Below are 15,895 nucleotides of genomic sequence, written 5' to 3' on the forward strand. Positions count from 1 at the left end.
CCTTTGCATTGAAGAATTTTTACTAAACACAATGGTGCCCTTAAGTTAGCAGTGGGAGTTATTATGTTTAGATAAATGAATAAAAAATGGAAAACTCAACATCTCAGTACCAACAGGAATGAGGAATTCAACAGGTTTTTCTAGGTTTTGGCCTGATGTGGTTATATTTACATTCAAATTGATTGCTTCAGCAAACTGGAAGGTCTCCCAAAATCTTTTACCACCTAAGCCATAAATGATCGGTATGAAATGGCTAATTGGTTTTCCTTCCTAAAATGTAAAAGCCACAGTTTTTAAGACTTGAGCATAATATGGGTTCACATTGTTAGTTTCCAGAGATTAACTGGCAACAAACATATGCAGTTATTTCCTATAAGCATATTTACTTTAAAACAGATGCCTCTTCCACCCATGTGTACATCTTTTTAAGGTAACACTACTGCCTTAAAGCAAACAATTGCAACAAGGTACAAAGGTTAGCATGTCTGTTGGTAAAATGATCAGCCTACTGCTGACTAGGTAATAGACATATACATAAACAGGTTTATTTATGTGGGCTAGCTGCTTGTCGGGCTCCTGTGACTTTTCAGAAAGGGTACCGGTAGAAAAAAACCTAATATTCTCCAGGGAACATATATGTACCTTAGAAGTGTTACCTCTTCCATCACTATTTACAATAACTGTGTTTTTGAAGCAAAAAACTGCGAGATGGATAAATTGACCAATTCACAAGCAAACATCAGCATGTCAAGCTACCAATGTCACTTTTTAAACAGGATAGGCCTCATATTCTGTGCACTTTAGAACTTATACCTTATCTACCACCGTGCACACCTTTTAAAAAGAATCACAGGATCGTTTTAGAAAGACCTACTGACCACCACTATTTGTTTTACACAATTTTAACTTATTGCTTCTGACTAAGATTGAGCCTTCAATAGCCTTAAATTGAAAATCATTTACACGAGAGCTATGAGAAATGCTAAAAATATTATGAAAGTAATTATAATAATAATGCATAGTTTAGCAATATTCTAGATGCATGAGCTAAAGTAGTTCTTTTTAAATAGAGAATATCACGAAAAGCACTAAAGGTATTCCCTAAATTGTGCACTGATACCTTCTTGTAGTAAAAGGGATTTATATGTCTAACTGGCTATTTGTCTGCATTCACTGAACTCTAAGATTACTCTCAGCTTTTATAGTGTCCTAGATAATTACTTCTTAAAGCTCTGTGCCCTCTCTTTGGTTTTGAGGCACACGTTGCTGTAGTTGAGCAGTCTTCTCCTGGGTAGAGGCCGGTGGGCACAAGGCGGCTGAACCCAATCAACCTATTGATCTTTGGGGGGTTGCTTGGGTGAGGCTGACCTGGTGCAAATCTCTGGCTCCAGGCAAAACCACCACCCCCACCTTCACTCTCTGGCCACCTCACACCAATAAACAGACTCCCTCCTTCCCCTTCACGTTCTTCGTCTTACTTTGCACCGGTGCCAGGTTACCATGAGGATCTGTGGTTTCATTTCTCCTCTAAGTGCTTCTTTCATTCAAGCTGGGGATACGTTTGGTTTCTTTCCTCTCAACTTCATGTTTCTGTCTGTTCTCTCTGTTTGTCTCTTTGTCTGCAGCAGCTATTTAAGCTGAGTCATCATGCACAGACTGCTTGCTACATATACATTTAGTCTTCAACTAGTCTTGAAAGCAACAAATTGAGTACCTCCTATGTTACTGTGCTTATTTATTTTCTTATCAGTTGGATTTAATGTTACTAGCCAAGCTTGAGCCAAATTAGTGCAACAGTTCTCATCTTGACTCACCTTTAATCTTGCAGTAGTATCCTCAAAGAAATAGGCTGCATTAGAACTATATAGATAGTTGAGTTGCATGGTGAGACAGATTGATTTACTTGCCCCCTTCCATCGCTTCTATCAATTTCACCCAATCTATTGCAATCACACAGAGACATCAACACTTAGCTCCTGCCTCCTGAAACTGCTCCAAAATACTGCATACATACACACTCACACCACCCTCCCCTTCACCCTGCCAGGCGCCACTGTGTTGTTTAATTACTGTCTCAAATCAAATCAATAACTGTGAGGTATGTGTTAGGGTCAGGGCCTAAAGAAAATAATTCATTGTTGCAGCTTTGTGGCGGAGTCTGAACGGGAGAAGGAGGAGTGGGTCGAGGCGATCAAAGAATCGATTGCGGAGACGCTCTACAACTACGAAGTGGCGGAGAAGATCTGGTTTAACGAGGCCAACAGGAGTTGTGCCGACTGTGGCATGTCGCAGCCGGAGTGGGCGTCGGTCAATCTGGGTGTGGTCATCTGCAAGAAGTGTGCAGGTAAGAGGCACATGTATGGTAAAATCTTTGAATATTTTATCTTTTAACTGCTGTTTGAGAGAGCAATCACTGTAAAACAGTGTTTTACAATATTAAAAAAAGTTTAAGGCGATCAATGAAGTTGGTAATTTAAACTATCTTTATCATCTTATATTAGTGATTAGTACAGTTAGAAGCTCTAATATTGCCACCTTCTTATTTATTATTGGAGAATGTAGCTCCTTACCATAATTTTGGGATTTCCAAATCCAGCTTGTTCCATGGCAGACAGAGGTTAAAAGCTTAAAATGATATAAAAGAGCAACTGTGCTGTACTCTGTCAGCCTTCCTGTTGTCTGCTGAAATTATTGCTCACCTTTCCTTTCACACAGTCTGAGTAAACCAAACATGTCTTGAGTTGTTATAGTAAATCTTCTTTTTTTTTTAAATGCCTGCTTACATCATTGTGCTTCCTCTGACATAATTTACTATAACACCCAGCAGAGACTGAAAGTAGCTCATTTTGAGTCTTCTTCACACCGAAGAGCGGTGTTGTGGGCCTGGCCTTGTACCACAAATGTTCAGTGCCTTTACTCATTAACAAAAAAAAAAAAAAAAGATCAAGTAATACATTTCTGACTGGCAAATTACTGATCAGGGTCATTCGAACATATTTCTGGCTTTGGTGAAAAGCCAACTTTTCAGTGCATTTCTAGGGCACTGTGAGTCACTCTGTGTATGAATGGTGCTATACAAATAAACGTGCTTTAACTGGGCTCTGTGGCTCATGTCAAAATAACATCAACATGGATATCCTACGGTTCCCCAACAGAACAATGCCCAAGGCATCATATGCCCCTGCTGGTTTGGCTTCTACCTACAGTGTACCCTAAAGCCATGTTTTCCTTAAGTAAACAGTTCATAGAAACTCAACAGCCCACATGAAGTTTAAGAAATTATCCTGGATTAAACCAAGAGGTGATACTCATCGTATGAAGTTTTGGTAATAGACACAAGTCAGTATGGGTTGCTGAGATGTTCTGTGTGCTTTGTCCCTTTCCATGTGGTGAAAACCATTTGCTTGAACATTAAGAAATTAGAGATTAGGAGCTTTAATACTTGCACGCATCACCTTAATGGACAGAGTGCTGACATGACGGCTAATATGTGGATTCTACCGCCAGCGATCATTGTAACAAGCTCAGTAGCCAGTGGTCATATTCCTAATACAAAACTAGTGTACATTTTGCTTAAAATTTATGATTTACTTTAGAGTCATTGTTAAATAATTTCACAAACATTCTGAGGTCAATCTGTATTCTGTTATTTAATAATAGACAATGGATATGTGTACACTACTATACAGTCAGGTGGTGAAAAACAAATGAAAAACATATGCTGGCTGCTGGTCCATATACTGATAAACAACATATAGTCCTGACAGTACAATAAAAGACGGGCTCTTATGTATAAATCCTCCTACGTATAACCTTAATGTAAACGCGTTCCTTTAAGTGAAGACCTCCCATCTCACCACCTCGTATTTTCAGTCCAACTGTTATAATAAGCAACAAAATAAATAGCTGCGATTGAAGGAGAGGGAAACTTCACAGTGCCTTCCACAATTATTGGCTAAGATGTGTGCAAAAGGCTTAAAATAAGTTGTAGTTGTTGAGACCTGGTGCTACTTTTCACTTCTTGCTGCACTTCTCAAACAGATGGTAATGTAGATTTCTTTGTTTTTTTTTACTGCTTGAAGGGGTAAGATAAACCTTCCTTCTTCAGCCTTGTTTGTCACAGTCGGGGTTGTTTTAAATTTTTTTAATTATTGCTCTGACTGACGGTTTGGGCAGGTTTAGATGAGTAGATATTGTTTTCTAGACTTTACCTAAATTATGAACATCAATGCACTATCTGCACTGTCTATCTTACAGGTTTACCAGGAGTGCCAATAATTGTGGATGGTGCTGTAAATGTCAATGCAATCATATTCATAGGGATTTTCTGAAAATATTGTGTAATGTGGTTCAAAAACTTATTGTTTTTTATTTTTTATTTTAAAATGGTTTCCATAAAACTTTAAACCCAAATATATATAGCAGCCTCTTTCAATACAAACAAGTTTCGTTGTAATTTTGACCGATGGGCCAAGTCTGAAAAACACAGTTTAAACTCTGTTTTAATGGGTAGCCATGTACATCATCATATTTGCAGAAAGAGTGACAAAGCTTTTTCGCTGTGTTTTACACTTGTTCCATGCTTTAGGAGTATTAAAAGCCTGAGGGGATGTTTTTTTTTTTTTTTTTACTGCAACTGCTTTTGAGGCCTGTAATTCTTGGACCTTGGCACTGATTATCTTAGTATTAGTTTCCCACTCATAAGTAGTACAAAACAAATTTCACAAATTTTGTCTCTGATGAGAAATGTCTCTTATAAATTGGTAGGGTGGAAACTTTCTAAGGTCCAGACCTTTTTCTTATGTATCACTGAATGTTTTTTTTTATAAAATTCTGATGCATCTCAGTAAATTAGACTATCTCTGAAAAATGATATTCTGAAATGTTGTGACAACTGTCATGTTTCCTGTGTTAAGTCACTTCTAAACCAGAGGTGTCAGAAGCATCTTAGCTGAGCTAAGGAGAAAAAGAAGTGGGCTGTTGCTCAGTGGTCCAAAGTCCTTTTTTTCAGATGAAAATAAGATTTGTGCTTATTTTGGAAATCAAGCTCCCAAACTCTGGAGGGCAAGTCAAGAGAAACAGAATCCAATTTGCTTAAAGTCCGGTGTGAGGTTTTCATATTCTATGATGATTTGGAGAACTGGTGTTGATCTACTGTGATTTATAAAGTCCAAATTAAAGATGTGCTCTTGTAGAGCTCTTCTAGCTCTACAGAATCAGAGTCACAAGGAAGATCAAAGCATTCCTTCCTGTCCAAAACAATCCTCTTCACGGGTTGCTGTTGTCTGCTCGCAGATACATGGTCTTAAAAATAAAAAAATAGTACAAATGTTCAGTTGTTCATGTTAGTTTGAGCCTCATTATTAATTTGACCCGATACGCCCAGATAGAAACTGTAGTAGCTTATGGTTTTATCCTGATTGTATCATAAATGTTCTCTGCTGGTTGCACAACAAAGGTCAGCGCAGCCATCAATCAGGAAATTTAGGAAAACTTCATGCTTCCCTCTGCTAGCAAGGTTTATGGAGACAAGCTGAAAGACCCTATTAAAGCAACCTGGGCCTAACATTTTAGCAGAGCCACAGGCTGATCTCCTCCATGCCAAGCCACACTAATGCAGGAAATCCTACAAAGAGAATACAGATCAGTGATTAAGTACATATACTGCACAGTACATGAACATACTTTGCAGTATGCCAACATTTCTCTGTAAAATAACCAAAAAAAACTTCCTCTTTTTAATGTAATTTTCTAATTGTCATATTCTAATTTTGGGTTTTGTTAGCTGTAACACATAATCATCACAATTAACAAAAATAAACACTTGAAATATATTTTTCTGTATGCAATAAATCTATGTACCTTTAGCTGTGTTGGTTGAAATTATTTGTTAAAAATACTAAAAAATAGTGTTGGCTGAAACAGTATGTTACTACTATATGACCTTGTCATTACAAAGTTCAGCCAAACGTATTTAAAAATAGGCTCAAAACATCCTACATAGGATGTAATGTGAATCTAAACTGAAATGAGCACAATGCTTGTGGTAAAAGGTGGTAAATAGGAATCAGAATCCAACACTGAAAAAACATTCAGGCTTGTACTCACCTATTCCCTGTATATGCGAGGTCTGAGGCCCATCCCATCCCAGTATGTAATCTGACCCTGGGGTGTTTTTGGGAATAAGATCCCAGGTGATAAGCCACTTATGGGAGTTGGTGCCTGGCCTTTGGGCTCCCTAATCTGTTTGGCAATGTTTGATAGTTCAGATGAAATGACAACAAAGATTACGCCATGTGGGAGAACTTGGGGGATCCCAGTCTGCTGCTTGACCTGCTAAACACAATTAGAGAGAGCAAGAGAGAGAGACTGAGTGGACACATCCTTCTTTCCACCTCCAGATTTCTCCCGGTCATACTTAATGTGATTCTTCACCTCGCCCGTGCATCAGATAGCCAACATCTTCTTTCAAACGCTTTTAAATGGTTTCATTTGCAGAGGTGTTTAATATTACAATTTGTCGACACGCTGAGAGCAAGAGGAGGAATATTTGCAGTTAAAGGGAGCAGTCCTGCTCTCCTGAAATTATTCTGGAGTCCATTTAAAATACCAATGCCTGCTCATGCTTTTAATTAGGCCTCTTAGACTTTATTGTTATGGACAAAAAGAGAGACACTGAACAAGAGGGAGAGGTAAGAAGTAATGAGAGACCTAATGGGAAAAAAATTATCCAACATTGACTTTCCCCTTTTGTGCAAAGACTGTGTGAAATTTAATGGTGTGTAAATTCACTCTTTGATATTGAAGAGTTTCATACTGGAGTATTTTGACCTAATATGCAGATTTAGGTTAAAATGAATTGTCATCTGTGATTATTTATGATGGTCATGGTGATGGTTTCTTCTTTAGAAGTAAAGTAAGCCTCAATTTTGTTAAATGGTTCTATTAATGTTATTCTTCTAAAACACGTTAAACTTACGTGTAAATGCTGTTCCTTTATCTTATTTATTTCCTTCAAAGTTTATATATTTATGCTTAATGTCTGTATGCTGTGAGCGCTTGAAACTAAAGTCAAATTCCTTGTTTGTGCACATAATCTTGGCCAACAAAGCTGATGCTGATTCTGCTTCTATTAGCACATCAGGTCTAAAATGTGGCTGTTAATTTGTAAAGCTTTAATCAGAAGAAAAGTGTGTCTGTAATATGACTAACACCTTCTATGTGTTTTCAAATGAACATTAGTCTGAGCAATGACAACCTTCAATACCAAAGGGCCAAACCAGTCCATTGCCGAAGTACACAATAAATTACACTGGACAGAGTTAAGTTGCAAACGATTTGTGCTTCACCTTGTTGCAGTACTTTATTTGGCTGCCAGGGTCAGTCAAATTTTAATGCACAATTCTTAAGCTTTTTAGTATTTTAAGAATTGTGATATGAATGTTTGCATCATCCTCTCTTACTCAAAAAAAGTATCTTTATTTTTAGCTCCATGCGCTGCCACCTTTTTATTTTGATGTATGGGTAATTTTTGATGTTTGGTAGATAACAATAGAGAAATTGCTCTAAGGAGCAGCTGCACGGCCAAATGCTGATAAGGCAATCAGCTGAATGGATTTTGTGGATGCAAAAAAAGGGATCGTGTTTGGAAACAGAGGGTTGCTAGGAGAAACCTTTAGCAGGATACAACTAAGCGCTGAACTGCAGGAAATAAGTACATCATTGCTTTTTTCCTGTTAATGTTCAGTCCTTCAATAACAGAATGGATTCTTTACAGGCATATAAATAAAAGTATCTTGTACACCTACATGTACAAGGGGAACTGTGTTTTGATTTTGACCGTCTCCATATCAGTTTCCAATATTAGCGGTATGGGTAGCTATCATCTTTCTGCCCAGACCACAAATCTGCTAGGATACAATTCCATGATAAAGCATTTTCCCCCTGACAATCTTTTTCTTAGTTTGCTTTGTCACACTTCAGATCAACAACCAAATTTGAAAAGTAAAGAACAACATGAGTAAGTGTAAAATGTAGTTTTCAAATGATTGTTTCATTTCTTTAGGGGATGAATTACGTCCTAAAGCTAATAATTGCTTGCCATCAAGTGTTTGCGATAACTTGCAGTGAGTTTTTTACAATGCCCTGGAGGAAGCATTCCGAGGTTGCCTTGTCAGTGTGCTTTGGAACATCTTCCTGTTGCATAACCCAGAAGAGAAAATATTCTTAACGTTAAGTTGACAAACTGATTGCTAGACATTCTTCTTCAGGGTTTTCTGCTAGAGAGCAGAATTCCTTGTTTGATCCATTAGGAAGCAGTAAAGCAGTCCCAGACTGTTTCGTCATGGCAGTGTATATCCTGTTGCTTCATATGTGACTTAAAATCTGAAGCAGAATCCATCGCAACTTGGCAACTGACAAGCTTTGTGAGGAGGTGTTGCTGACAGAAGAGTTGTTCACTTGGCTGACATACCCCCTATTTTTCTGAAACTTTTAAGTAGGGGCTAAGGGCTGCCTCACAGTTTCCTGACCTACCATAAGTAAATTTAACAAAATTGTTTAATTCTAGACACCTTAGACATTTTTGAAGGTAAAAATCTAAACATCGCCTTCCCATTTACGTCTGTCTTTAACTAAATATTGCTTGATTTTTCTTTGAAAACCCCCTTCCAGTCACCAAATTTGAACTTCCATCCTTGCGCTTTTCCTTTTTCTCCCCACTAATCAACAAAAGTGCTCCAGTTTCAATGGCATTAAAAAAGGAACGTCACACTGCTACTCTGCCATGTAAATTGGACAAACTTCTTCTATATCAGGAGGTAGATCATAAACATGTCTTCAGTTGATAGTTGCCAAAACAATGCAAAAATCCTGCGTTAACCCTTTGATAACTTAGCTCTAGCCCTCCAGGGAAATACCAGTTAAGTGCAAAAGACTGGAACATTATTCCATGAACTGTTTCTGGAATCACTAGGACATTTTTCAATAGGAGGCGAAATCCTTGGTGGGCCAAGAGATTTTTTTTTCTGTAAAAGCTGTCACGGAGTTCGATGTCTTCTTTGCATTGCTTTGGGTTCATGGGAAAGATGAAGACATTTACACTGAGCTTTTTATCCAGGGAGATCTCTCTGCTTACCCTGAGGCATGTGCATGCTTTTTTTCAGCTTCATTACCTTTACACAAGTGAAAATGGTCCTGCGGTGTTGCATGGCCCAGTGGATGGAGCATTGATGTTTCAGTGCAGCGGGCGTCATGAGTTAAATGGTTTTACCCCTTCACAGGTTGACGTGAAAAACATGACTCTTTAACCCTTATTTTTGGCTTTGAAACTGCAGAATTTGATACTCTGACGTTGGAATCTCCAGAAACCATTTGGTTCTGTTTAAATACATTAGCTGTTTAGCAAACTCCTAATTTTGTCCCATCTCTCCAGAGTAACTTTACATACAAGCTTAGCTTATGTTGCTACACCTCCACTAATATTTGGATATATGCTCCTTAGCAATCAGCACCTCAATCACACACTTTTTGTAGCCATCAATAAACTTCTGGCATAATTCTGGTTGGATGCTTGAGCACTCTTTTCAATTAAATCAGTTTGCTGGCACAGGCACAGTCCATGGATTTTTAAAAGTGTTGAGGTGGGGGCTTTGGGAAGGCCATTTTTAATATTACTTTAATCCATTCCATAACCAAATTTAATGTGTGTTTAGGATCAATTTTGGGTCTTGGAACACCTAAATCCAAATCCTGACGGACATCTTTTTTATGGCTATTTGAGGTTGACCATTACTTTTCTGTAATTAGCTTTGAAAAATATGTTGAAGATGGGACTTTCTTAGCCCATAGGTCCCATCTTAATGTAGCGTAGATTTTGAAATTCTGGCCTGGTAAGCCTGTTTCATCAACCCCATCCACCTTTCAACCACATTTAGACATCATTACACATCTATATGTAGGTGGCTTTTATACCACTTAATTTTCAACCGATATTTTCATGTATTTTTGTCCCCCAGCCCCGTTGAAAATTTATGGACTATACTTGAGCTGTGTCCATGCCTGGAATCTCTACCAATTATGCTGGAATTGGTGGTCGATTAGTCTACCAGAATCATACTGGAAGGTTGTTAATGGCTGCAAAAAGCATTCGGTTGGATTGTGACCCATTACAGGAGATTTAACCCCATTCAGTATTACTAAAGATGTTCATATAGAGACCCATCAGTTGTTCCATTCTGATGTGGCGCAAAAAAAAATTATATAACTTCTACTGTATGTGTTTTTAATGAAAATGTTTCATATTTTGTGTGATGATTGTGTATCTATGAAAATAATTACAATAACATTATTTTGTCAGTAATTATTTGTAGAAATTTACCATTGGGTTGCTTCATCTAGGCATCACCTCAGTCTAATAAAAGAAAGTAATGCCAATACTGAAGACTAGTTATCAAAAATGTCTCGCTGCTTAAATTGTGAAGTGACAAATAATTTGAAGTCTTTTTCAGTCTGTGCCATCCAGAACTGTGTCAAGATGTCCTGTCTCAGCTCACAGCCCCTCATTTTCATTCACAGCTGCTCTACTTCTGAATAGAAGACAGTGATGAGATCATGCCAAATCTAAATCTAAAATTATCCTCCGTTACTCACAGGACAATAATTCACAGTCACACATGCAGCATAAGTAATGTATTATGCATGTTTGCTCCGTCTTTGGCCACAAGCAACCCCAGAAGCTCCTCGCTCACCCAAATAAACAGGCCGGCCAACAAACACAATGAATTACTCATGATTCATTAGCAATTAATGGTCCTCGTTCTGTGCTTTCATTTCCAATTAGGGGAGCTGAGGGGACTAAATATATTGTGTTGTGAGTGAGAGAATGAGCTCCAAGTCATGCTCCGTTTTCTCCGTCTTGTAACTGCCTGTTTTTTGTTTACCCCATCACTGGCAGCATGTTTGTGCACACGGAGCAGATTGTTGTGCATATTTGAGTCTCAAAATTTTGTTTTTTTATGTAAACCTCTCAGCAACTAAAGCATAGCCTGACAGCACAATATTTTTCAATATATTTAACAGAAAAAAAGGTTTTATGAGTTTATCTGTCTGGTTGCATTAACAGTTGTGTGTTACCATTTTGCTAGGACAGCACCGCTCCCTTGGACCAAGTTTATCAAAGGTACGGAGCTTAAAGCTGGACTGCAGCATCTGGAGCAATGAACTTGTAGAGGTATTTACAATATGTTGTAAGTTGTGAAAATGAAGCTTTTGCTGCTATGTACTCAATTCCAAAAGCTGTTTTTCATTGCTATACAGTGGCTCTTAAAAGTCTACACACCACTTTAATGTTCTAGGGTTTGAGACCTAAATCTGACACAAACTATTTCCAATCCCTTTCAACTTTAATGGAGTATCTATTCTTGGGGGTGAGAAAGGGAATGGGTGAGATTGGTGTTGAGGGTATAAAAATGATGTGTTGACCCATTCGTATAAGTGTGCACACCACTAAGTAATAATAGTACCAAATAAATAATATCAAGTAATACTTTTTTGAAGAAACCTTTTGATTTCATTTCAGCATTCAGTCTTTTCTGTGTTTTCGATTACCTCACATCTTGACTTGACAATAATTGCCCACTCTGTCTTGTAAAAGTTCTCCTACTGTCAGATTGTTTAGACAGCTCTTGTCCAGAGCCCATTTCAGGTTAGTCACAGATTTCCTCTCAGATTTAGTTCTGGACTCTGGCTCGGCCACTCCAAAACTTTTTTTTTTCTCTCAGGAACTCATTCTTTTATTGATTTAGATGTGTGCATGGAGAAATTATAATGTAAAATAGTCCATCTCCAGATTTGTAACAGATACCTGAAGGTTTTTGCCAAAATGGACTGGTATTTGGAAATAGTTAAAAATTTCAACAACTTTGGAAAAAAAAGAAAAAAAAAGAAACACAATCTGGTTCCTGTAAAAACATTAATTCCAGAGCACAATGCTGCCACCATAACCTTTCACAGTGTCATTATTTTCGTAATAGATCATACAGAAGAACACAACTGAACACAACTGAATCAGTGAAAGGTGCTTATTTACAGCAAGTGGGTCTGGAACGTGAATGGGTGAATCGCCAACTGTATGGAAAGAGGGGGAAGAGAACTGGTGAGACAGGGAACCATTATGTTGCAAAAAAAATGAAAGGTAGCTTTTGTTATCAGGAGAATGGCTTACTAAACAAGAGCAGTCAGGTCGCCAGGGGTAGAAGGAGTCCAGATGGTTTTACTTGAGCTGTAGAATGAGTTCTGGTGAATTCAGGACTTAGTTCAATGTTCAGGTACTTGTGTTGGAAGGTGGACAGGGTACGCTTCTGCCTTGGTTCAGGAGACGGAGGAAAACAGGAAGCTGCCAGCTTGGTCCTTGGAAACAAACTCCAAACGAAATCCACCAAACGTAGGTAATCTTGATCGTCCAGAAACCTCTGGAACCGAAGTCAGTGTTCAACGAAGATAATCAAAAGATTCAGGTTTCTGCCTGCGAAGGAACATACACAAAGTCAGCTTCGAGACAAGGAATGAAGCATAGGTTAGTAGTGGCTGAGCTTGTTACCACTGTAGGCAAACACTCTGGCATCGAAGTGCGGGCAGCCTCCTGATTAAACACTCCTCCATGCAATCAGCAGATCAGTTGCACCTGTCACCCAGCACACCTGAGAAACTCCAGCACCATCTGAACACTGAAAACAAAGTTGCACACAAAACACAAACACACACTCTAACCCAGACCCCGACACACAGTGGGAACTAGGACTCATAAAAAAACCCATTCAGCTCTTCCAGTATTACTATTAGCCTTTTGGAAGCCTCCTTGTTCGCTATAATCCATATTTGTTTCAATTATTGATGACTGTCCACTCTAACCATAATGGCGTTAAATCTTTTGCATTGTTACGCTGACTTATTTTACCCTGATTATTGTAATCCTTTGTCCTTTCTAACTACATAACATAGAACACAAAGTAGCAAATGTAATAAAAAATCCTATTGGGACAGCTGAACCTTATTTCATGTGGATTCTCCGTAATTCATGACTAGAGAAGAAAGAATGCTGACATAAAATCAAAAGGTATTTTAATAACGATTTTGTTTAAAGGTGTGCACATCTAAGGGAAATTCTAATCAGGACCATCATCATGTGACTCTCCAATTAAGACACCAATTAAATTTTTCATCTTTAACACGTGTTAGATGCGTTAAATGTGGAAAACGTTTTTAAATTATTTTGCATCATATACATTTTTTAGGTCTCAAGACCTTGGGATTTTATCAGCAGTGTGTACATTTCTGAGAGCTACTGTGTAACAGATGACGTTTAACACAAATACAGAAAACACACAATTTTTGTGTCTAAATAAAGAGTTTACGTGCAGTTCTCATCTAAACATATTTCTTCTTCATCTTGCAGCTCTTCCTGGAGGTGGGGAACAAGAATGCTAACAGTTTCTGGGCTGCTAACCTGACTTTTGAAGAGGAACTCCACAGCGGGGCCACGGTGGAGGAGCGTGCCACGTTTATCCGCAGGAAGTACAGAGAGAGGAAGTACAGGAAGGTCCTGGAGGACTTTAATGACCTGAAGAAGCTCAATCGGGTAAGCACTCCATGGGAATGGAGCAAAAACAAAACTCCTGGCAGCAGATGTATGTTACTGTATGTGATTTCTGATGCTCTAGTTAACCCCATTCTTTTCATTAATTTGTACTTTTGAAAAAAAAAAAAAAAAACACCCCATGGTGAGTTTGCTTCATTTTTCCTTTTTTATTGTAAATCATTAGTTGATGGTGCCCACCCAAAAAACAGTTTACAAGTGTGCATGTCTCCATTGATATTACATAAGCTATAAAGTCCCCTCCAAAACAATAAAGATTTGTAAGAAACACTATATAAATTCCTCTTTCATTCCAGTAGCAGTAACACCACAATGCAAAATTGAGAAAAATCCAACCAAAACCAAAAGTTTGACATTACATTGATCTAGTAGTGCGGAGAAAGTTAGGAAATTGTAGTTTTAACTAAAATCAATGGCACAGCCAAACATTTCTTTAAATTTGATCCAACTTAATGCAACTGAGGCATTTTTGTTATTTAACCCTATTTCTTTTAAGTGTCCGCGAACTGCTGGGAGAAAAAACTCTTCAAAGCTCACACAGACAACTGCAGCAAAAAGTTGCATCTTGGTGTCACAATGTCTCTATAACAACCATTAGATGCTGTTTACATGGCAACCAGTTGTTTGGGAGGCATGCCAGGAAAAACCCTGGTGAGCCCTATTATCATAAACATAAATGTGGAATTTACCTAAAAAAACAAAACAAAAAAAACTCAGAGACTTCAAGTAGAACTGTGGGTGTTGGTCAGATGAAAAAGTGAAAAAAATTAAAAAGAATGTTCAGCAGCATACACCTGTAAGGATTATGATTACTGATTACTTAATATTTATTAAACATTATAATTAAAAATCATAATTCAGAAAAATAATTTCTTAACCAAAAATAATTACTTACAAATAGAAATCAGAGATGTCTTCTGATGTTGCGATTATGGGCTCAAAGCCCTTAATAAATACAATTAGTTATTTATTATTAATATTGATAATAATTAACCAAAACCAAGCTAAATGTCACTGTTTAATCAACCGGACAAAACACACGCACCCTGCTGATCGCATCTGCGCTGCGCGATTCAGCACACTTGAGCAACAAATCAAAACAGCTCAGCTCAGCATAAAACACTTTAATCAGTATTGCATGCAACAAGTTGATACCTTGGATTAACTACCGGTGATTCTAAATCACCTTAACTATGCCTCACCCTTCCCAGACCTCTAAATGTACCTACCCGATTTAAAAAAAAAAAAAAAAGAAATTACTTTGACTTTGATTTCTTCAAAAAACGGGGGGTAACGGGGGAATTTTTCCAATTAAAATATAATGCTAAAAAATCTTTTGAATCTTTTAAAGCTTTTTACATGTCTGCAGATAACTGCGAAGGGTACTGTTGGTCAAATGATCAGAGATCTTCTGAGTATGTCCATTTGTTTCTCATAATTTGTTTAAATGTATTCTTTAGTGGTCGTCAACTAAAACGTTGGTATCAAAACGTCTTCACGGTTCTATGGATAGCCCGCATGGCAGACGCTGGACAGAGACGACGTCAGTAATGTGTTGCCACAAGCCTGGCTGATAACATTTTGCTCCTTGTTGATGGAGATCCTGCTTTAAAACTTTCATTTTCTTTCTGTTTGTTACCTGTTTTATTATTTTAGCTAACATTGGCCAGCAAATATTCAGTTTTGATGCAATACTTTTTTTTTTTTTTTTTAGAGAGCAATCATTCTGCTGTTATAGTTTAACTTGTGGCTTTATAAAACTGGCCTATGGGTAAACTGCATTGGCCTGAAAAGGCCCATATTTTCTTGATTCTGTGACCATCAGTAACTCTGGACTTGATACTAAAGGTCCTAATAGGAAGTCTCATGCGTTCAAAGTGTAAGCATGTTGGTGCTGAGGCCTAACAGCTCAGCTTTTAGAAATATGGCTGCCTCTTTAAAAAAACAGAAGTCAGTACATTCATTTTCACCTGCCTCAGCATTTACACAGACCAACCCCGCTTGCATTGTTTTCTCCTGTAGACCGAGGCATAGAAATGTTGAGGGAAACAGGGCAATAAGCAAGAAAGTATGGGAAAGATTTACTGGCAAACCAAGTGTAAATGTGGATTAGGATCTGCGACAGAAATGCTTGGGTTAGTTGTTTTTTGAAGCTTCTGCAGGAATGTTTATGTGAGAAAGAGTGTGTGTGTGAACACGCATGCTGCCCCACTTCAGAAGTGTGAATTTGCTGTTCCAGAA

At 37.9% G+C, this 15,895-nt stretch overlaps 1 protein-coding gene and 1 long non-coding RNA gene across 7 annotated transcripts in view; one reads left to right on the top strand and one right to left on the bottom strand.

Moving 5' to 3' along the window:
* The window catches only part of arap2 (ArfGAP with RhoGAP domain, ankyrin repeat and PH domain 2), a 191,371-nt gene that overhangs the window by 72,026 nt on the left and 103,450 nt on the right, over positions 1 to 15,895 (top strand). For all 6 annotated transcript variants that reach the window (XM_047386376.1, XM_047386380.1, XM_047386375.1 and 3 more), the window contains exons 11-13: positions 2,145 to 2,344; positions 11,145 to 11,230; positions 13,454 to 13,636. In XM_047386376.1, coding sequence (XP_047242332.1) covers positions 2,145 to 2,344; positions 11,145 to 11,230; positions 13,454 to 13,636 — 469 coding nt within the window. The remainder of the gene's footprint in view (positions 1 to 2,144; positions 2,345 to 11,144; positions 11,231 to 13,453; positions 13,637 to 15,895) is intronic.
* Positions 11,835 to 13,427, bottom strand: LOC124880932. The gene is made up of 3 exons (XR_007041503.1): positions 12,599 to 13,427; positions 12,224 to 12,523; positions 11,835 to 12,126 (listed from the first exon to the last, which is right to left on the bottom strand). It is a non-coding gene; the product is annotated as an uncharacterized LOC124880932 (long non-coding RNA).

Source organism: Girardinichthys multiradiatus, chromosome 14, assembly GCF_021462225.1.
Source record: "Girardinichthys multiradiatus isolate DD_20200921_A chromosome 14, DD_fGirMul_XY1, whole genome shotgun sequence".
Taxonomy (NCBI): Eukaryota; Metazoa; Chordata; class Actinopteri; order Cyprinodontiformes; family Goodeidae; genus Girardinichthys; species Girardinichthys multiradiatus.